At 42.1% G+C, this 20643-nt stretch overlaps 2 protein-coding genes across 5 annotated transcripts; one reads left to right on the top strand and one right to left on the bottom strand.

Moving 5' to 3' along the window:
- The first annotated feature begins 60 nt into the window (after positions 1 to 60).
- On the top strand, positions 61 to 3169 carry LOC146715172 (calcium-binding protein 2-like). Of its 2 annotated transcripts, none has more exons than XM_085451596.1 (8): positions 61 to 393; positions 611 to 673; positions 902 to 1052; positions 1561 to 1591; positions 2003 to 2146; positions 2293 to 2402; positions 2531 to 2678; positions 2855 to 3169. In XM_085451596.1, the coding sequence occupies exons 2-8, from the start codon at positions 612 to 614 to the stop codon at positions 2881 to 2883; spliced, it is 675 nt and encodes a 224-aa protein (XP_085307722.1). In that variant the 5' UTR covers positions 61 to 393; position 611; the 3' UTR covers positions 2884 to 3169. The 2 variants fall into 2 exon arrangements, with proteins under 2 accessions (XP_085307722.1, XP_085307721.1); XM_085451595.1 differs by having other exon boundaries at positions 61 to 398.
- tdrd7b (tudor domain containing 7 b) lies at positions 3132 to 20283 on the bottom strand. Of its 3 annotated transcripts, XM_085451592.1 has the most exons (21): positions 20046 to 20283; positions 18354 to 18560; positions 18028 to 18172; positions 13539 to 13746; positions 11305 to 11349; positions 11139 to 11212; positions 10575 to 10783; positions 10058 to 10420; positions 9672 to 9979; positions 9403 to 9595; positions 9202 to 9313; positions 8599 to 8801; positions 8380 to 8514; positions 7095 to 7178; positions 6758 to 6892; positions 6490 to 6600; positions 6051 to 6199; positions 5692 to 5933; positions 5369 to 5552; positions 5121 to 5281; positions 3132 to 4975 (listed from the first exon to the last, which is right to left on the bottom strand). In XM_085451592.1, the coding sequence occupies exons 1-21, from the start codon at positions 20190 to 20192 to the stop codon at positions 4755 to 4757; spliced, it is 3636 nt and encodes a 1211-aa protein (XP_085307718.1). In that variant the 5' UTR covers positions 20193 to 20283; the 3' UTR covers positions 3132 to 4754. The 3 variants fall into 3 exon arrangements, with proteins under 3 accessions (XP_085307718.1, XP_085307719.1, XP_085307720.1); XM_085451593.1 differs by lacking the exon at positions 11305 to 11349; XM_085451594.1 differs by lacking the exons at positions 11305 to 11349; positions 20046 to 20283 and adding an exon at positions 19385 to 19428.
- Positions 20284 to 20643: the final 360 nt, after the last annotated feature.

Here is a 20643-nt window from a genome sequence, read left to right as displayed (position 1 = left end):
CGATGTCTGTCTCAAACGCACGTTTAAGAAAGTCATTAATTGTCTAATATTTGTCGTTAATTGACCGTCTACTATTTGCTTATATCAGTAAAAGCCCGTGGAGCCTGTAAAAAGAAAGAAATGTCCTGTTTTGCAAGTATTTTTATGACATGTCATCTTGTGGCTTTATTTGTCCACGGCCAAAGAGGTAGCCACAGTCACAGTGCTGCTCCACGTTTTGCTCTCTGATTGCTGGCTGCATGTTTAGCCAGGTGATTACCTGTTAAGCCTCTCTGACGGTGGGAGGTCGAGAGCAGATAGAGCAGAGTATACCGTGAAGCCATTCACAACACAAGAGGAACACCGCTAAAAGAGGACACGATCTCTTATTGCTCATACTAACTGGACACAGAGGTAAGGTAAGCAATGTGCAGTAGAAAAAACAAGATCAAGTACTAACAGTGATAGAAAACACTGTTTCTTTTTATCTTTAAGCATTCCTAAAACTGTTAATTTTCACATTTCCAAACAATAATAATGGATTGCATTCATATAGCGCATATTCACTAATATGTTTAATTGAAGTACATAGTGCACTTATTGTGGCATGTGTGTCTCTGTTTATCCACAGCATGTCCAAAGCAGGAGAGCGGACCCCTTCAACAACTTCCGCTGACTCAGCCTCAGCAGATGGGTAACTTGAGATCGTCTTTGTGTGTCTTCCTCAAAGTAGAATAAATTTGTGTAAAAGTATGCACGATTTCCACAACTCTGATGTGTGGCCGTGGTAACTTCATTCATTACCTCAGGAAAAAATGTTCGAATTTCTCAAGCAATAAATATGCTTATTCGTAAGATGATTTTTATAGCAGAGGTCTCTGGTGTCAAATGTGAGGAAGAATTGTGACTTTACATGTTTTAGAAAAGAAGGCGGCACTAAATCTCCCAAGGGAAAGGAGTCCCCATCAGGCTCAGTCTCCGAAACGCCCAAGAAGTCTTTGAAGAAGTCCAAGAAAGTCTCTGAGAGTAAGCAAAAAGTCTACGTCTCCGTGCTCAACAGTATTTTTGGGGCGGTAAGTATTTTCACCCATTCAAATGTGCTGTACAGCTGTGACCTTTGACCTTTACATATTCAATCACAGTTTTAGCTCAATTTTATATCCCAGTATCAAGTTTTTCTTCACACGCATTTGTTTAAAAAAAAAAAAATCATTATCCATTTAAACGCCATGACAACAGTCACAGGTGTCACATGTTACAATGTCAGGAGCCAGGCGGAGGTGAGACGGTGTGCTTACAGGTGTGCTCCTGATCTTTCTGGAGCTTTTTTTCCACTAAGCCTGGTGTGTCTGACGTGTTAGTCGCCCGTTAGCACAAGCTTAGCGTCACAATTCATTAGGATGATCCAAAAGAAGAGCTCCGTCAGAACGAGACCTTTTGTTTTTTGATATGTTTATAAATGATAATTACACACAAGTTAGCAATCTTTGATGTCATGAGCATCACACTCATTTGCAAAAATGAAATGGTGTCGATTTTATTCTGTTGTGGAGTATTTGACTTTGTTTTTGCTGTGTGCAGGACAGAGAACTGGCTCAGGCTGAATTAGACGGTGAGTCTCACTCACACCTACATCAGCGTTACATTTATTACACTGAGGTGTCGGGCCTCAGAGGTGATCGCCTAAAAATCCTGTTTTGTGTTGTCAGTGGTGAATTATTAGAGTTTAAATGAACTGTTAATGTTAAAATGACTGCCTAAACCCAGCTTTTGTTTAGTGTTTTAATATTTTAAGCTTTTTTTTTCCAGTTCTTTTTTTTTATTTCATTTACTTTTTGTTTCTTTCCATCTTCATAAATCTATTGTATGTTCAAAAGTAGGGAGAAATGTTCCCAGACCACACCTTTTCATTACATACTGTAACTATTTTTCAACAGTTTTCCTTAAATTGTGTGAATTTGGGTGCTAAATGTTATCAGTAACTTTCATGTTCTCTTTGCAACCCCTATGATATTCCTCACAGAGCTGCACGAGGCCTTTAAGGAGTTTGACTACGACCAAGATGGCTACTTGAACTACAAGGACGTGGCTGAGTGCATGAGGACTATGGGATACATGCCCACTGAAATGGAGCTGCTGGAAATAGTGCAACAGATAAAGATGAGAAGTGAGTCCACTGAGAACATGTTTAATGAAATCGACCAGTCGATTTCAAATCTTTATTAAACAGTCAAGTAAAAAAAACAACAACTCCATATTTGGCCATGTTTTGGCCTTTATTGGTTCACTTAAGAGCCCCTTTCTTCTTCACAGTGGGCGGGTTAATGGACTTTGAAGACTTCATTGAACTGATGGGACCGAGGATGATGGGCGAGACGGCGGACATGCTGGGACTAAAGGAGCTCCAGTCGGCCTTCATGCAGGTCTGTCAGCTAACGATGACTCAATTACCGCAGTTATCGAATTAGAGCGAATGGACAGAAATCCCAAATAAATGTGCGCACACAGTATCATCGGATACGCACGTCATTTCAAGTACTTTGTTTTTCAGTTTGATGTAGACGGAGATGGAATAATCAACCTGGAGGAGTTGAAGGAAGCGCTGAAGACCCTGCTGGGGGAGAAGCTGAAGAAAGGAGAACTAGAGGAGATCTTAAAGGAGCTGGATATTAATGCAGATGGGAGCATTGATTTTGAAGGTGAGAAGACATCAGCATGTTCGGGCCATTAACTGATTCATTAGAAGTGTGTGTGTTTTTACACTTTTCAAACTTTTCATCCACATTCACCATTACACCAACAAACCCCTGCTCTTCTGTCAGATGCCACACACTCACTCAGTTTTCTGTTTTCTCTTCTTTCTCCTTTTGCTCAGAGTTTGTGATGATGCTCTCTATTCGCTAATCGTTCGACAGACCGACCAACCATGGACAGACTGCTTTGGTCCACAGCTGTATTCACAGTTAGGCTCACTTGTGTTTGTAACCTAGCTACAGACTTTTACTACATAAAGCGTGGCCTAGCCTTGCAATAATGCTGCATGTGACGAACTTCTGCATCACTCCCACATGTCATCAAATGCAGAATATGCCGAGTGTTATCATTTTGTAGATCCATGAACATTTTGTTGTGATATAGCATGTAAATAAGACTGCAGTGTTTTGCTATTTTAATAAAGAAATCAAACTCACTCATGCCTGTCACTGAAACGTCAGGACACATCACAACGAGCATCACGTCACAGCAGACTTCATTCCAAAAACATCTGTTTTATTGTTTCCAGGTCATTGTTAAACAAAATAGGAATGATAGTGATCATTATTATCCAGAGAATATAAGTTAAATATAAATAAGATCATGTCAGGTCGGCTAGCGTCAGAATTAGAATTGCACATTCAAATCATCAGAAAGAAAAGTTTCACATTTCAGAATCAAATCCCACATCAGGCCGGCATTTAGCGGTGGTACCGAACCCAATCATAAGCCCAATTTATCCTCCATTTAAAACTCTATAAATATATCACTACATTAAACTTAATCTGCGTATTAATATCGTAATTATTGTTCTTACTATAACGTCAAACTAAACCGTAGCTCAGGGAATCTGTAACATGCAGCACGAGTAATCTGCTGAGATTTACGTCTCAATGCCAGGCGAGAAACGGAAACACGAGCCAGAAAAATCCAATTCCCGAAAAAGCACAGAGATGGACGAGGCGCTGACGTCACAGGAGTTATAATCAGGAGTTTGTCATGCATTTTCTCTCGTATGTTAGACTTTTGAGATTCTAAAAATACACATTTCTCTTGTTTAGAGCTGGTCACAATGTAGCTTTGATGCATTATTTATCCTTCATTTTTTAATAAAACTAAGTTTTACACATCCACACTGTAAAACTCGTCTTCAAACCACAATAAATTCTGTGTTGCATTTCACAGACAAATAAAAAATGCTCATCATTAATTTGATACTTTCCACTGAATACCAGTCACTTATATTTTGCACATGAAGTAATTTCAAAATAAAAGCTCCTGCTCTCCCTCGTACGACCTCCCGTCCATTTCTCCTACTTTCACTGGAATGTTTGCTCCACTTTTTGCACACTTCGTGACAATGAGAAGCACCATCCCAAAAGCAGATTTAGTAAACAGGTGCATGTACTGTACGTCTTCCTTGCGCGAGAGAACTTGCTCGGTTCAGTTTGTGTGGTGCTCACATTGGCAGGATTGAGGGTGTTCTGGCTTTCCCAGGATGACACACACTAAAACCGGTCATGGTACTTTAGGATGCTTTGGATTAAAGCCCATACCGAATATTCTGAATGCATGCTGTACCATTCTGACTGCTTTGCGAGGTTATACTGATTTAATTAACAGTTTATTTTTGTACTGTAGATCTGTTTGTATCAATTATGTACTTAGTCATCATGAATGGGCATGCTGTCCATTGGTCACACTGCAGTAACTCAAATCACATCACATCACAGCATCCTTCTGTGTGCAGCCTTTAACACTACAGCAGCTACGGTGCCTTCATTTCTTCACGTCGTCTTCGTTCCTCTACATGCTGCCAAACATCTCAGTGTCCCTTCTTACTTCTCAAACTCTGTTCATCTCTTTAGGAAACCCCTTTCTTCCTTTCTTTAATCCAACTAGATGGTAGGTATATCGATAAAGACAGATAAGCTTCTTCTATTTTTTCTATCCACGACACACTGCGCCTTCTTTGATCAACAGGATCTGACTAGTAAGACTTCTCAGTGGTCCTCTATTGTTTACAGCTCGTTGGTCAGCTCATCTGCAAACTCAGCCATGATGTCATGCACCCAGGTGTCCTTTTCTTCCTGGGAAGTGTCAACTAGGAAGACAGTCAGCTTCCTCTCCCAAGGGGTAGTGGCTTCCTGTACTGCCTCCAGCTGGGCCACCATAGGCTTCTTCTCCACGTGGTGCCGGAAAACAATGGAGGCCTCCTCGGACCACTGCCTTTGCTTCACTCCTGCGGAGAACCAGGAGCCAAGTCCAAATGAGAACCAGGCATAAATAAATAGGTATAAATAATAAGTAATAAATTAAACGGAGGTCTTGCAGATTGATGTAATTGTACAGCCCAGTTGACTGAGTGTCATGTGACGTGTACTCACCAGCCAGCTGAGCAGTGATTCCCTGAAACGGCAGCTGTCTGAACTCTTTGATCAGAGGCCTGAGCTGTGTGCAGCTGACCAGCTCGTGCTTACCATAGTCCAACTCATAAACAGACACCAAGCCGCTGTTCAGAACTCCCTTCACCAGCACACGATGCCAGCTAAAGAATCGATGGAGAGAAAGCACACGCACTTACAATTCAAGTTCTTAACAGCATGCGTTGTGAGATTTGTAGTTGTAAACTCACCTGTTTTCCACTTTAGCAGCATAAATCTGATTCTTCTCTACGTTTAGTGGTTTCTCCTCTGTTTTGTTGTAGTAGAGAATCATCTCTCCCATCAGCACTACCAGTCTGTACATGTCTCCCCATGGCTGTAGCACAAAGTGGCCGGGGTGGCACGCCAATGATACGTATACATCCATGTTGTTTCCTGAAAAAACAAGAGTCCAATGTGAAATAAGAACATTGAGGATTAGAGCATTCAAATGCAGTATATACTGTGTGGTGGGTGTTTAAACAAGACAAATAACAACAGTGTTTTCTTTAGACAATATACTCTTCCTTGGTACCTATAGTGGGCAGCTCTAATGGTGGTGGCAGCTGGAGAGAGGATGTGGGGGATGATGGTGTTTCTGTCGGGCTGCTGGGGGTGGTGGTGGTGTTTCCACCGCCTCCACTGCCTTTGGGCCCTGACAGAGCCCTCCTGAGGTGAGGCTTGACTGGGACATTAGCTGATGTTGGGCTGCCATTGGTGGAGTTACTGGCACTGGAGGTCTTGGTGGATGAAGTAGGTGTGGAAATCCTGGCAGAGCTGAGAAAGTCATAAAACTAGAAATTCAGTTTAAATGAATTACAACTGAGAAAGGAGAAAAAATAGACATTAGCTGGAGGGCACAGAGTTAACAGGTGAAAAACCATCATCGAGAACCTGTGGCTGGTCAGGAAGACGTCTGGTTGCTGCTTTAACAGCTCGGACTGGGCCATCTGACGGTTGAGGCTGCGGTCCGGGTCATGGAAGTTCTTGTCTGTGAATAAGTGGACGTGAATGCAGCGCTTCTTTTCATCCACTTTGGCAACCTTGGTGAGTGTGGAGGGACACGAAGAAAAACATAGAGGAAAAAGCACAGAAAACTCATTTAACACATTTACAGCTGCGTTTAGTTTCTTCATAGTAGAATATTTTAGAACAGAATATATTAGAATACTTTTCACAGTTGTTTTGAGTTTCTAAATCAATCTAAATATATTGCTATATGTAAAAAAAAAGGATAGTGTGAATGTTTGTAAGTCTATTTCTTATCATCGTCTCCACCTCTTCAGCTCAAAAGGCCAAAAAATACATTTATAAAGGGGACAAAGCCATTTACCTTCATACTACAGTCAGTGGTGTTCAACACTTTGTCTCGAAGCCACTGCACAGCATCTGGAGTCCAGGATCCAACACTGACAGCCAGGTCTGCTAGACAGCACTTCACAGCCTGAACACAGGTTGCATGCATCAGCTTATCTAACAATATGCCCACATTTCTACAGATACCGTCTAAATCCTAACTGTATAAATGACATATATGATCTTATTACTTATTTCTCTGGTCGGGTGTTCACTGTCTGCACATTAAAGACATAGACCCTGACCTGTGGTGGGATAGCCATAAGGTCACGGAGGAATGGGGGAGGAATCTCCCTCAGCTCAAACACCTCGACAGAAGCCTGCACGCCCACATCAATGAACAGGATGTCCAACACTCTGCTGCCATGAAGGTTGGTGATCTAAAGAGACAAGAAAGCGTCACGTTATTAAAAGTTATAGATAAACAGATAACTATACTTGGTACTGATTGCAACACAGGGATTAACAGGTTGTGACTGCTTATCAAAGGTTAACAAAAGGAAATAAATGGTCCTCTATTGAGCAACAGTCATTTTGTTCCTTGTTTAATAATTCACATTGTTTATTGCAGGAAACAGTTACCTCGACACGGAACCATTTTCCTTTGTAGCGAGCCAAACATCTTTTCCCACAAAAAGGTCGGGAGACCAGGAACTCTGATGTTACCTGGAAGAAAATTAATGGAATTAAAATCTTTAATAAAAAAACAAAAAAACCCATAATTGTTACATTTGACTACAGTGTTACAATGTGACTTTGATCTAAAATGTTTCCTTATGTTTAATGTTTCATTCTGTGTATTTCTGACCTAAACTCATCTGATCCAATAAATCTTCCGTCTTAACACAACACGCTGGCAGCTCTGCTCTGTTTACCCAAACGCTGACGTAAAAATGACGCTACACGCTTTAAAGGCCGCTGAACTCCAAAAGCATCCGCTGCACTGTGCTGCAAACAGACTAAGTGGCTTGGCCATGTCTTAACTCCAGATTAGCAACCTAATCGTAATCTGCCCACAACACTGCCTGAGAGAAAACACATGGCATTGTTACATTCACAAAAGTCTTTTTAAGATGACGTTGATGAGCTCCGATCTACTAATTCAAAGAGAATTAGAAGAAGAGATAAAAGGTTGGATTATTTTCCAGTTTGTACACAAGACGCATGTATGTATGACCCAATGTGATCCAGTTATTTAATGGCAATACATGCATTTTTATATAAGCTCTAAGAAATGATGACATGTAAAGCCACAGAAAGAGAAGTGTGAGCTAGAAAATGAAAATCTCATTTGGAACAAGTCTCATTCAAGTCCTCAGAGCCTGAAATTAGCATGAAGTTTTCTGAAGGTAATCTACTCAAACATAGCCATGAAATCTTGGAGGTGTCTGCAGAAAACCGACTAATTCTGTTTCACCTGGGCCTACTGCTGGGCCAAGGCGACTGCGACTACACAATGTTCAGTTGAGTTGTTTTGACAACTGTTGTTTGCAGAGTAACGTTCAAGTGTAGCCATTTAACAGTGCACAAGGAGACACACTATACTGAAAATAGTAACATAAACAGCTACAGTGTGTAATAGATACTATTATATAATATACTTGAAATAAATGTAATTTAAATGAAATAATATTTTTGCATTTTCTACAACACGCTGTCTGTTCTTCTGCATATGCTCAGCTGTAATATTTGCATATCAATTAAAAATGACAAGATATCAGTCATGTTAGCTGTTTTAGCTTTTCTCTTACACTACGATAAGAAGATAGAACATATCAAGGCTACAAGATTATAATCAATCTGCACACTGATAAAAGTATCACAGTTCCAAAAAAGCTCTGAGACAGCACACGAAGCAGGCATTTACCTGTGAGTGGAAGTACGTCTCTATTTTCTCCAGCGTCTCATTCATTTTGGTAAGACCTCTGGAGGGAGGCTGACAGTAGATAGTCCCATCAGAACAAACGCTACTGATGGCCACATTCATATAAGCGCTGTTCACCTGAGGACATCCATAAAAACAATTTTGCTGTGTTACAAAACCACATGCATACCCACATGTATTCACGCACAATCATTTCGGTACCTGTAACGGACTCGCTAGCGACTTGTCGTGCAGAGCTTTCATGCAGGCAGCGTTGATGTTTATGTCATCATCCTGCGACGTGTCGTACAGGACAACCAGAGGGGTCTGCCCTCTCTCCAGGATCTCGGCCAAGAGAATCTTTCCACTCGCCATCGTCTCAAACTTCTTCAGCACCGCCGGGTCCTGACAAAATGTCTCAAGGCCTAGGCACACACAAAGACACAAAACATATATATTCTCAGGTACTAGAAACCTTTGGAGAAGCTCTTTTCCATAGAACGATCAGATCTGTGACTGGGCCCTGCAGCACTGAACATTTCTGACTGGTCGACTGTTTATTGGCTGCATTACCGACATCTACTTACACAACTTGAACAGTTATGTGCAAAATGACGTACTGGACTAATCTCCACAGCTTTTCGCTGTGCGTGGAGGCAACTTTGCTTAAAATCCCGGGAATAAAATCTCAGTCTTTTGTGCATATGAACCAACTAGGAAAGGAAAAAGAAAGTTTGACAGGAGTGGCAACAAATTTCTTTAAGTAATGTTCAGTTTTCTTCCAAATTACTTGTGTTTTTATGATTAAATGACGAGTACACCCACCTGCCAGTTTACACTTGGCTGCCTGGAAAGACAGTTTAAAGAACTTCTCATGCAGTTCAAACACTTTGTTTTTGCTGATCACCTCTGAGAAGCCATGATCCACATAATACACCTATAGAGCCAAAAAAGAAAAGATCAGAGGGAGAACTTATACGTCCTCAAATTAATCCTTCAGGTCATTTCCTGTGTTTGACCCCTCACCTTGACCTTGTCAGTCATGACCTCACAGACTTGTGCCCTCAGAATCTCCTCCTCTTCCTCCGCCCTGACTGCAACAAGCTGGCCCGAGGATAGGGATGATACAGGTGTTGGGCTGCTTTGGTCCAAACCATAAAACTCTCTCATTTCATCTTCCATGGACTCCTGAGCCTGGGAGTAACCCTCACCGATGTACCTGCAGCGGAGGAGAGACAGTCAGGGATTTATGCTCTCTGCCTTGTTACGACGCAATCGCACAACTTCTGTCTTACCTGAGTAAAACCCCGTTCGTGTTGGTCGCCTCCACCACCAGCACAGAGGGGTACTCCTCTTTGGGGATCTGTAGTGGAGGCACTGCCTGGTTACTGAGCCTCCTCCCCAGCTCCTTCCTCACCCTCAGCTCCTCCTCACTGGCTGAAGAGTTCCTCCTGTTGCAGTTCTCGTCCTCTCCTCCTCCACCTCCAGTACTGCTTCGCCTGTACAGGATGGCCCTCTTGGGGTTGTCAGGCATCGGGTAGTCGATGGTGCAGATGTCAGAGAGGAGATCGAGGCTGACCAGAACATGTCCTGGCAGTTTGGTCTTAAAGACACATAAGATATAATAATATTATCAGGTTCACCCGGCATGTACATGAAAGTATACTGAAGTATTACTGACTTTGTAGGTGTCCTGGAAGAGCTTGGGTAGCGCATGGGCCCACAGGCCACTGGAGTACTTCACTAACAGTTCCTCCAGCTTCTGCTTCAGGTCAGGGCTGAGGGTTGCAGGGGACGAGGGAGGGCTGGGTGAAGAGGAGGATGAAGGTGTAGACTGAGAAGACCGAGAGCCAGAGCGAGTCGGACGAGTGCTGGGGGCTCTCTGTTGGACAGAGGATTGGAAAGGTTTGTCTGCGGGCACGTTTGTGGTTGTAGCAGAGTTTGGGTGGGTGAGGATGGGCGAAGAGGAGGAGGAAGTGTTTGTCTGTTCCTTGGCAGGGTAGAGAAGCCGCTCTGATGGGTTGCTGCTGCAGGTTTTCTCTACCTGGAAGGACAAACGGAGCAGCCCTATTACAAAAGCATTTTGCATTGCACTACAGTGATGTTTTAGAATTATCTTTCTCTTTGCTTGGAAACAGAAACCCTTATTAAGCTACCAAAGCACGAATAATAATTACAGCATCATAAGCGACACATACTATGCAAATGTGCGTCCAGGTCTCCAGGTCTTTAATGGCCTCTGTGGGCAGGTCTTGTTTGTAAAGCTCTCTGTACATCTGAGGCAGTTTGGACACCCAGAAGCCATTACTGTACTTCGCCAAGATCTCTCTGATGTGACCTTGGACCAGTTGGGGGTTGTAGGGCTTTGCTTTCCCAGAACCAAAGCTCTCATTTAAGTTTGAGGGTGCTGGAAGATAAATAGAGAAAAACAGACAAGAAGGAAAAAAAGATCAGACACATGTATAAAGCCCACTACTGCTTCTAAAGTAATCATTTCCTTGGACCTAAACTATTAGATTGAATGACGTGACTTCACCTCTAAAAGTGAAACAGAAGCAAAAGAGAAAACAAAATAGGAGAGTGAAAAAAGCCCCATAACTTCTATTTTTGTGTGCTGACTCAAAGGAAATCCAAAATAAAGGAAAGAACGATATAAAACAAAAATTACTAATAATCAGAAACGAATTATCTTCTGCCGATTTGGAGGACAGGATACACAACATGTATTTTTAGTGTGCTGAAAAGAAGCCTGTCCTACTTACGAGCGGTCTGCTGGGAGTTTCTGGAAAGGTGAGCGTGCACCTCTTTCTGAAACCGTGATGGCAGGGTCATCCTCCTGAACACAAGAGAACAAACAAGAAGGATAATTAGCTTTTTGCAAGTTCTAAAAGGCAAAGAAAAAGAAAATACTGATGACAGGCCGTCTACCTGTTTCTTCCTTCTTTGTTTAGAACGTCTGACTCTTGGGCCATCCTTTAAAAAAACATTACATTTGATTTGGAGCTGGAAGGTCTTTTATCTTATTTGAGGCAAAGCACAATCAGAGCTTCAAAAAAACTCAGGTAACATTTCAAAGTCCAAACAGATAGCTTGCTAAAGTTCTCAGAATGATGACCTGTTAATCCTGAGATACTGCACAGCAGGAACTGCATTGCACTAGTTTCCCAATGCAGTGATCTGCTGAGTACCTCTATCTGTGCACTGAGTAGAATATCCATCTCTTTACTCTGCTGAAATCTTCACTGATCTTCCATCAATTTCGTCTACCCCTCATCTTTATCATGTCTGAGGGTCAACTCAAATCACACAGCTCTGTTTAAACATTTCTCCAATCAGTCAGAACTCTTGCCTCACTCAGGTACATGTTAATGTAATCATGCAGTCAATAAACAGAGCAACAGCACCATTCGCTTCAGAGCCCCAAATGGCTGTAAGGACATTAGAATGTCTTACCTACACATAAAATCTGTATATTACAAAACACAATAACAGGAAATGTGCACTACACTGACCTCTTTCTTTATTTTTTGAGGCCTGTGGAGGTGGTGAAAACACACTGAAGGAATAAACAATTAAAAGTAAATTCAGGCTTTTTATTGAAGCGTCCTGAATAACTACAGATGTTATTTTTATGTAGCAACATTAACGTGGAGGTCTCCACCAGTGTTTTTTTATTGGCTGGGCAATAAAATGACTGAAAGCAGTACAACAGGTTCAGTCGTGCAGTGTGCAGACATAAAGGTGTCCAAGTGTTTGCCTGCCTCAGCACGTTGGCAAGAATGAAGAAGAGTAGTTTTTAATTTGAGACAAATATAGTCGTTTTCTAAAGTTATGAGCTTTTATTGTACCTTTTATTGTAATCTAATGAACCGTCTTCAACTTAAGTAACGTTTTCCTTACTTCACTGGTTTTTCATCAAATGACATATAAATGATGTTTAAATGTAATTCAGTGTTGTACTGCGCCTGTCTTTTTACTGAATTTACAGCTTGCACATCCAGGCAGCCCATAGTGCTACTGCACACACTACGCACACACATAAATAAATGATGATGACTCTGGCTTGCACAGTGGAACATCTAGAGGGATACAGAGAGATGTGCTGATTCACTCTGTGCCGGTTTAGAAGAGTTAATCTACCACAGAATAGAACAGGGATTAAAACGGGCTCATGCTCCCCCTGCACTGGGCTCGTGTCCCCTGCCAATACACCAGGCGTCCCACCCTGTTGCCCCATTGTGCTACAGAGGGCCAGCAGCACCTTCAGTGATACAGATATAGAACTGATGTCAGTTGTTTTCACAGGACGGTGAACTAAATAGTGGGTGGATGGAAGTGGGAGAAACAGTCATTGAGCAGAAGTGATATTTGATTCATTGTTGATGAAATATGATGTAGCAAATGACAGCAGCAGCACGAGTACAAATGGAACAATGTTAGATACATTGATAAAAAAGAAGGAAGAACAAAGGTAGAAAGAATGAAGTGAGACAGAATACAGAGAGAGAACCAGAATAATGTGGAGAGCGTATCATCAGCCCAGTGCTGAATAAGCAGCAGCAGCAGGGAGATGGTTATCATCCAGAAACCAAGCAGAGTTCAACCAGACATCCATTCACGAGCAGACTCGTGAATGCTCGTTTTGATTCAGCTCAGCTCACACAGGTGGAGAGAAGGCAGAAAGAGAGGGTAGCAATGAATTTTTACGTTGCCTATAACTTTATAAAAGCAAATAAAGACGACAACAAAATGAGCTCTTTTATATCTTCCATGACTGAAATATTTTAAAACAACTTTTCTGGCATGAGATCTGAATTTTCTGAGCACAGCTGCCTGTGGCTCATTACTCTACATGGGTTTCCAAAGGACTGTGGAAGTCTGCTTGATGACTGATGCATGTAAGTGTACAAAAACCCCTCCACAAATATGTGGAGGTGGGGTTGAAGGATGTGAGCCTAACTAGATCTTTTCATAGTGAAACCCTAAAGAATTTTTCACTCTTTTGTCCAGTTCCAAAGACTGGATTTTGCTATTGAGGGCATTTTATATCATCTAATCAAATAAATAAACTTAACTGACAATCTGAAAAGTGAAACACCGCTCTTCTCAACCTTCCCGCTGGATCTACTCACTCTCATCCAAATCCAAATTGCTTTACTCACTTGTCTGGAGGTTGGTTTCCTTTCCTGTTGGATGTGTTCTGACTGGACATCTTGTTCGGATGCCCCCCAGTCTTGCCCTCTGATGGGCCATCCCTTAAGTCTCTTGCCTGTCTGAAGTCTCCATGTCCAGCCCCACGGCCAGGGCCTCCTCCTCTACCCCCACCTCGGCCACGGTGGTTCGGTTGCCTCAGAGAGTTTTGAGGTTTGGCTGTGGAGAGAGAGAAAGCAAACACGAAAAAAAAAATAAAGTTATGGACTTGAAGTGAATACAAGTGCAAGAACACAAACACACACACAACCTAACTAAGCTAAACCTGATTCTAGGACATGGACAGTGTGCCTGAAATCCTTGCAGTTGTTGCGTTCTACTGTAAAAAGTCCACGTGGTCACAAAAAACAGGCATTTATGTCACCCAGGCCTGAAAGAAGCCTTCAGGCCTGCAGAGCTGATGTGCTTTTAAAATCTAAAAGGAGCAAGTCCAGGTGTTTCCACTTGCTTCCAGTCTTTATGTTCAGTTAAGATAACCGACACATGGCTGTAGTGCACCAGTTATTAAACTGATGCCTCATTTAGCTTGAAGCGATTACGGAAAACAAAGTTTATTCCTTTCAACTGGCACAGCTAAGGTGAAACACAAGTTCAACTGTATGCCGTATATGTTTAGTTTAAGACTGGAGGTACATGTAACAAAAAACGTCAGGATTAGTCTGATGTGAGTATAAATCCAGTAATTGTAATCCATTACAGTCCCTGTTTATCCAGCAGAAAGATGGAAAGTCAGAGTTACACCATTCACATTTGTCCTGACATCACATTTCTGCGCGATGACCTCACCAGTATACCTCCTGTGCATAACCCTTAGTCATTTACACTCCCACACTCTGTCCTTTTCATTTCTTCCTCACACTGACTCTTCTTTTATCTCCACTCCATCTCAATCTCTTTGCTTCTCTGCGAGATCCAGAACTTTCTCCTGCTTTCTTATTCACTCTGTTCTCACTGAATCGCCACAATTTCTATTGAGAGAAAAGAGCTCCTTCATCAGCCACTGACTTCAAAAGTCATCAGCAGGCAATTCCCGCATCTAAATCTATTCTGTGGACATCCTATTGGCCACTGGCACTCAGTCAATTAATAAATCAGCCAGTTAATAAATCACTGAACTATACACACAAACACAAACACACACACACACACACACACACACACACACACACACACACACACACACACACACACATTAGAGAAACCCAGCAGGCATAAGCATAAATCCACATGCAGATACAGTCAAGGACAAACACCCACAAACATACACACCAACACTAAGAGCAGACGCTGCATCACCTCACCGGCATGGACACACAGTCCCTGGTCTGTCTCTGCCTGAATAATAATAACCCAAGCGGGGAGGAGAGAAGGAGAGGGTGCATGTGCGTGGGGAAGAGAGAGCTTGATTTGTGAATCAGCGTCTCCTCGCTTGCAGCTGACTCTCAGCTGCTTCAGACCGTGTTAGCCTCAGATTTCAACATCCTCCTCTCCCTCCCTCTCTCTCTCCTTTTTTGACTCCTTCCTTCCTTGTTTCCTTACCATTTCACCATCCCTCCATCTTTCTTCTCCTCCAACCGTCTCACTGCCACTCTTTCTCTCTCCTCTACTCCTTTGTCTCCCTCTCTCTCTTTCTCCTCCCTGCACTACCACCTCCCACTTCCTCCTCTGGCTCTCAGAATATCCTGCAGCATCACAGTCTAGCAGAGGTGTGTGCACTGTAAATGTTTTAGTGCAAGTGTGTGTGTGTGAATGCAAAACGATAAATAAAAGTTCAGAAATGTTTGCGGACACGCAGTAAGGATGTATACGGGCTGAGATCTCGGTGCACCTGATGCTCGCGTGCAGCCCTGAATACTGTGGAGCTGCTTGTCTGAGTGTGTGAGATATCCTTAGTACCTAAAGGATGAGCAGGTCTCCACAGAAGGGCAGTTAAACAGGGCAGCTGTTCATCTACAAACTGTGAGGCTGCAGCACATAAAGCATTTGCATTTTGCATTGTCACAGTACTGAGATAGACACTGAACACCACTTCTGTTTCTATGCTGCTGCAGCAGCACTGCTGCACTGTAGCGCTAGAGGAGTCTGGAAAAGCTCCTTTTTGTTGTGTGAAAATGTGAAAGTTTGGGTACTACAAAACTGCTCCGTCATCGTCATCGGGCTTTTACACAGCAGATGGCTCCACTAAATGGCTCACTTACCAAATCGAGCTCTCAGTTTATCTCTGAAAAGTGTTTTTTCTTTGATTTTGAGGAAAACTGCAACATTAGGGTGGATATTCTACAACAATACAACAACGTCCAATCTCTAGGTTGTTTATGCTAACACATGTTCAGTTTTGTGATGTAATTCACTCAGTCTTCAATCGCTTTTTCTAGCCGAGCTCCACATATTCATGCTCCTGCAATGACTGCAAAACAATAAATACTTGGAGTTTTACTCTGAACTGAACCTGATGGAGAGTCAGAGGGAGGGAAAAATGCCAGTGCATATGAGGATACATCTTGTTTAACTTTTTACAGTGAGCAGAATAAAAACACGTCTCCTTGTCCTTTCTCAGCAGTGCGCACACAGAGAACAACATTCATGTTTCTTTCTTCCTTTTACTTCCCGTCAGTGAGCACGATTACAAGTCTCAGACTTGTTAAGTGTGTTCCATTAATGTCTGAATATAAGTATGTTAGAGTTATAGTTAAATTAACATGTGCAACAATTCCAGTCTCATGCTCTCTTCTTCAGACACTTTCAATCGAACGCAGCAATATAAACAGTTAAATTCCTCTTAGTGCCATTTGGCGAGCTGTGCCAATTAACTTTGAAATGTAATATGAACTATAAACTTTTTGAATTACTGACAACAGCAGACTTTGAGAGTTAATAAATATGTAAAATGTTTTCAGTCTGTGATGTGTTTTACAACATTATGAACCGCAAGTTCTAACTATGAATGATGGTCAGGTTCGAGTTGACCTTTTCAGGCAGCAGTGTGGCTGCTCTTCTCTATCAGCCCATCAGTTGTAAAGCCAGGTTGTGTGACAGCAGCCCTGGTGCATAGCTCTGGTTTAGTTTCACACACTGCCGAAAAACCCAGAGCGTCAGGCACATTTACGCATGTGTCACAGTAACGGTATCTACATTGCCCTAAATCAGCCTTACTGATAATTACCAAAATACTTTCGTTAATGGTTCATCTGCAAGTATACAGAAGCTCTTCAATCAAAATATTGTTAATGCTAAAAAATAATTATTGTAGTTATCCATGTATGTTCAAATTTGCCAATTAACAAAAAAGCTAAAAAAAAACAGTGAAATATATATTTTTTCTAAAGTTATCTTAACTGAAGAATTAGTTTTAGTGGTTGAATGCTATGATTGATTAACGTCTGACTTCTCAGAAAAGTCCAGTCTGCCAGTTCAAATATGGGTATACAAACAGAAATTCAGTTCAGTGAATTCAGCAACTTTTACTTTTAAACAAGTTTTTTAACATTTTTGTGTTTTCTTGTTTTTATCACAGGTGGTTTATCAAATCTGTTGAGCACTGCAGATTTTATTTCTGTATGAAATGCATACATTTATCTCTGAATAAAGCCTGCGCTCCATCTGAGTCTCAATCCTCAGGACCCACAAAAAGTCCAAAGCAATTTCTAACATATCAGTTCAGCTGTATATCATTCACATATTTATTCTCCTGCAGCCTGCTGACTGTGAGCACACCCCTGACTCTTCTGATGTAGATACGTATGAAGATGGCAACTGACTGCAAGAGGATGCCTCGCCGCTTCCTGTGAAGTGCGCATTTCAGAGGGTAAAGAGATCGTGAGTTGACTGCACATGGTCCGAATAATTTGGGTCGTGCTGCGGTCTCCAGTTACTGTTTTCTATGTTGGCCCAGGGAGGTCAAATGCATCGGAACTTAAACATAACACCAGCAAAATAGAAAAACATAGCAGAACTTTGAATGAAAATATTTGCCAGTTTGTCTAAAATGGTCATGCATAAACAAAGATGTACTTGAAAGCTAATAATCTATTAACAAATCTATGCTTCTGTTTCTTTATCAAAGAGTCATACGGTTGAAGGAAGAAAAACAGTAACCTTTGGATTTAAGGATTGTTTGGACCTTCTTTATCAGCAGCAGAGCAGTCAAAGTATTTGTGGAAGCTGGAGCTCAGACCTGCTCATCGAATGTCCACTCATTCTTCCAAAAAGAAGTTTCTGATTAGCTTTCCTGTTACCACGTCTGATGTTACTCGTTCTCTGACTTCATCCCACAATGCACCTGGAGGCCCACCTCTAGGCAGAGTATAAGCAGCACCTAATCCTCTCCTTTTACTAACAAATGAGCTAATTAACTGATCAACACACATTCATTATGAATATGCTGACGTGGACATCCCTGTACGGGTCCCAAATTTTTAATTTTTTTTACATTTTTTTTACCATTGAGGACAAGCGGGGCAGCTGGTTTGACCCTCATCTGGGTGTTGACAAGGTGAGGTCGACCCGTCTTCTTGGATGTGCGCTGACGAGCCACCACCTTGGCTAGATGACCTGTCTCCTTGGCCCCTGAGGCAAAACAAACCACCTGGAAATAGAGAATGCAACAAGCATGCAGTCGTGCTCTAGTGTAATGTAAACATGGTTAAACCCTGCAGGCGTAATGCACATCACACAATGTAACAATCTACCGATGACGTGTTTAAAGAAAGAAAGCAGAAAAATATATATCATCCATCGCCGCTTATGTGAAGCACATCGGCACACACCTCTCCCGAGCGGCTGCGCTCCATGCGGACTAAAGATGGCATGCTGGCTAGAAGAGCATCCAGGTTGCTGTGTCCCATCTGCTTATGTGGTATGTGCTCCCCAGTCAGCTCCTTATACTCTAACTGCAGGTGTGACAATGACACTCCACCTTTGTTGGACTGCAGGATGCCCCTCAGCATTTTTTTTGCCACCTCCGCATCAGCCATCTGAAGAAAAAAACACAAAAACAAACCCAAAACGCAACTTTTTAAACACTTCAGTTCTGAAATCTTTTACTCTGATAATGACGCAAACCCATACTAATGTCCACACAGGCTGGGTTTACGCTGTAGGTCAATGAAGGACTGGTTAGGCAAGTTTTCATGAAGTGTTGATCAGATTTCAAGAAACAAACAGTGTATTCAGATCAATCTAAATCTCTGTTGCAGACTAAAACTGCAATTGAATTCTGAAGCCATAGTATCAGTAGAGTATTTGCTTTTTCTTTTAGGCATAAAAACCATCCATGACCAAAGCAAGCAAATGTATATAAAAACCTGCTTTTGAAAAATACAGTAAATACAGCAAAGAGCTCCTCTTGTTTGTGTTTTTATTTTGAAAAAGGCTGTTACATTCCATCTCTGCACAAAAATGCTTTCGGTTTCCAAACTAAAGCGCCCTGCAGCGGAATTGAAACATACAGAGCTGCTCCCTTTCGAACTTTAGGCAAAAGTAAAACGAAAACTTTAGGTTTCAACAAGCATTTGGTATCAACTCTCGCTTCTGACCGACATGGAGACACACCCTGAAAGCAGAATTAGGGGTCTCACCGGACACACTGGAGTGTAAACAAGTGGAAATCCTCAACTTGCCCCTTAAAAAATTACAATGACTACAATTTAGGAATACGCGAGATCGGGCACACTCGGAAAGCGTCAACTTTGCACTTTGGGAAACACACGATATCTGATCTTCTTTCGAAATTGGTCCCCGAAAAATCAATTATTCAAATTAAAGTATTTCTAAATATATTTATCCGTTCAGGTAGTACCGTGATGAAGAAGGTGGTGGAACTGGAGCAGGATGAAGTTAAAGTATCAGACTATTTCAGAATGAGATGGCTTTAGGCCACTTGTTGATATGGCCACTCTGAGCAGCGCAGACAGCAGACGGGAGAGGGATGAATGACGTCACGTGTCACACTTTAACTCCACACCCTCCATCGGGACAAAACTATTTGCTTTAACTTTTTCTGCCTTTATGAGTTTCATGAGCAAAAGTTGTGCTTAAGTGGCTCTGAAAAAATACAATCACACCAACAGAGCATACCGGACCCGGTAAATAGCCCGCTTACGCGACCATACTGCGCGCAAAATCGAGTTAAATCCTCCTGCCAAAGCCGGGACAGCGGCTACGTCGAGTTAGTTAAAAAGCGACGTGAAATTACCGGAACTACATAAATCTCGCCTTCATAATAAGACAACCGCGATACACCGGTTACCTTTCCCAAGGCAAATGACTAACAATAGCTTTAATTTTGAAAGTCGCTGCCGGAAAGAAGGTTTGCAAGCCCGATTGAAAACTTTTCAACCATCAAATCCGGGAGTAGCCACCCCAAAAAAACAAAACAAACAGCACCGGCCAAGCTTTATCAGGAGTTAAACTTTTTAAGCCCCACGAAAGTTATTCTAAAAGCTACCAGAACAGTCTACCTTGCTCTGCACAGACGAGGTGGTGAAGTCGGGACCTGGTCCAGTCGCTGTGGCGCTGTCACCGCCACGGCGGTTGGCTTCGTTCCCGGTGTGTGCCGGCCGGCAGGCACAGCCTCTCCTCCGCCACCTGATTGGTCGGCTGCGCATAGGCCTCTGGATAATTACACGTCAATACGCATCCAGGGACCCGATACATCCACACCAAAACGGTTGTGTGTGTGCGTGCGTAATAACGCATGAAGGGCCTTCGTGTTACTGTAACACAGATATGTGTAATAAGTGATCAACCCAAAATAAAAAAAAATAATAATAACAAGAGCAGAAGAGAGTTCTCTCCCCCGGCCAATTTAATGTATCCTTTCTTTTAATTTTAACTTATTACTAATATAGCACAATTAGACTAGTGTATTAATTGTCAAACCAAACTGTAAAACAATCTGACTACTTATTTGCCTCCCCTGTAAAATGTGATGATGTGGTTTTTAACCGCCACATTTTTTAATTGAAATCTCAGTAAACCAACAGCAAATCCCATTCTTGTATTGTACCGTGTTTTTTCGTAACCGCATAAACTGGGTGTTTTCATTGCAAACAGAAT

The sequence above is a fragment of the Copadichromis virginalis genome, linkage group LG3 (genome assembly GCF_057382275.1).
Source record: "Copadichromis virginalis isolate Kocher_CV1m ecotype Utaka linkage group LG3, C_Virginalis_male_GT1.1, whole genome shotgun sequence".
Taxonomy (NCBI): Eukaryota; Metazoa; Chordata; class Actinopteri; order Cichliformes; family Cichlidae; genus Copadichromis; species Copadichromis virginalis.
The sequence above is the reverse complement of the archived record's forward strand: the minus strand, read 5'-3'. Positions and strand labels throughout refer to the sequence as shown.

Excerpts from the sequence above, each read along its gene's own strand:
- tdrd7b (XM_085451592.1), bottom strand. The coding sequence starts at position 20,192 with ATGCGCAGCCGACCAATCAGGTGGCGGAGGAGAGGCTGTGCCTGCCGG. Across the intron at positions 9,980-10,057 it reads TCTTCCAGGACACCTACAAA|ACCAAACTGCCAGGACATGT; the intron begins GTCAGTAATACT and ends TGTGTCTTTAAG. Across the intron at positions 7,179-8,379 it reads AGACGTACTTCCACTCACAG|GTAACATCAGAGTTCCTGGT; the intron begins GTAAATGCCTGC and ends ATTTTCTTCCAG.
- LOC146715172 (XM_085451596.1), top strand. The coding sequence starts at position 612 with ATGTCCAAAGCAGGAGAGCGGACCCCTTCAACAACTTCCGCTGACTCA. Across the intron at positions 1,053-1,560 it reads TCAACAGTATTTTTGGGGCG|GACAGAGAACTGGCTCAGGC; the intron begins GTAAGTATTTTC and ends TGCTGTGTGCAG. Across the intron at positions 2,147-2,292 it reads GCAACAGATAAAGATGAGAA|TGGGCGGGTTAATGGACTTT; the intron begins GTGAGTCCACTG and ends TCTTCTTCACAG.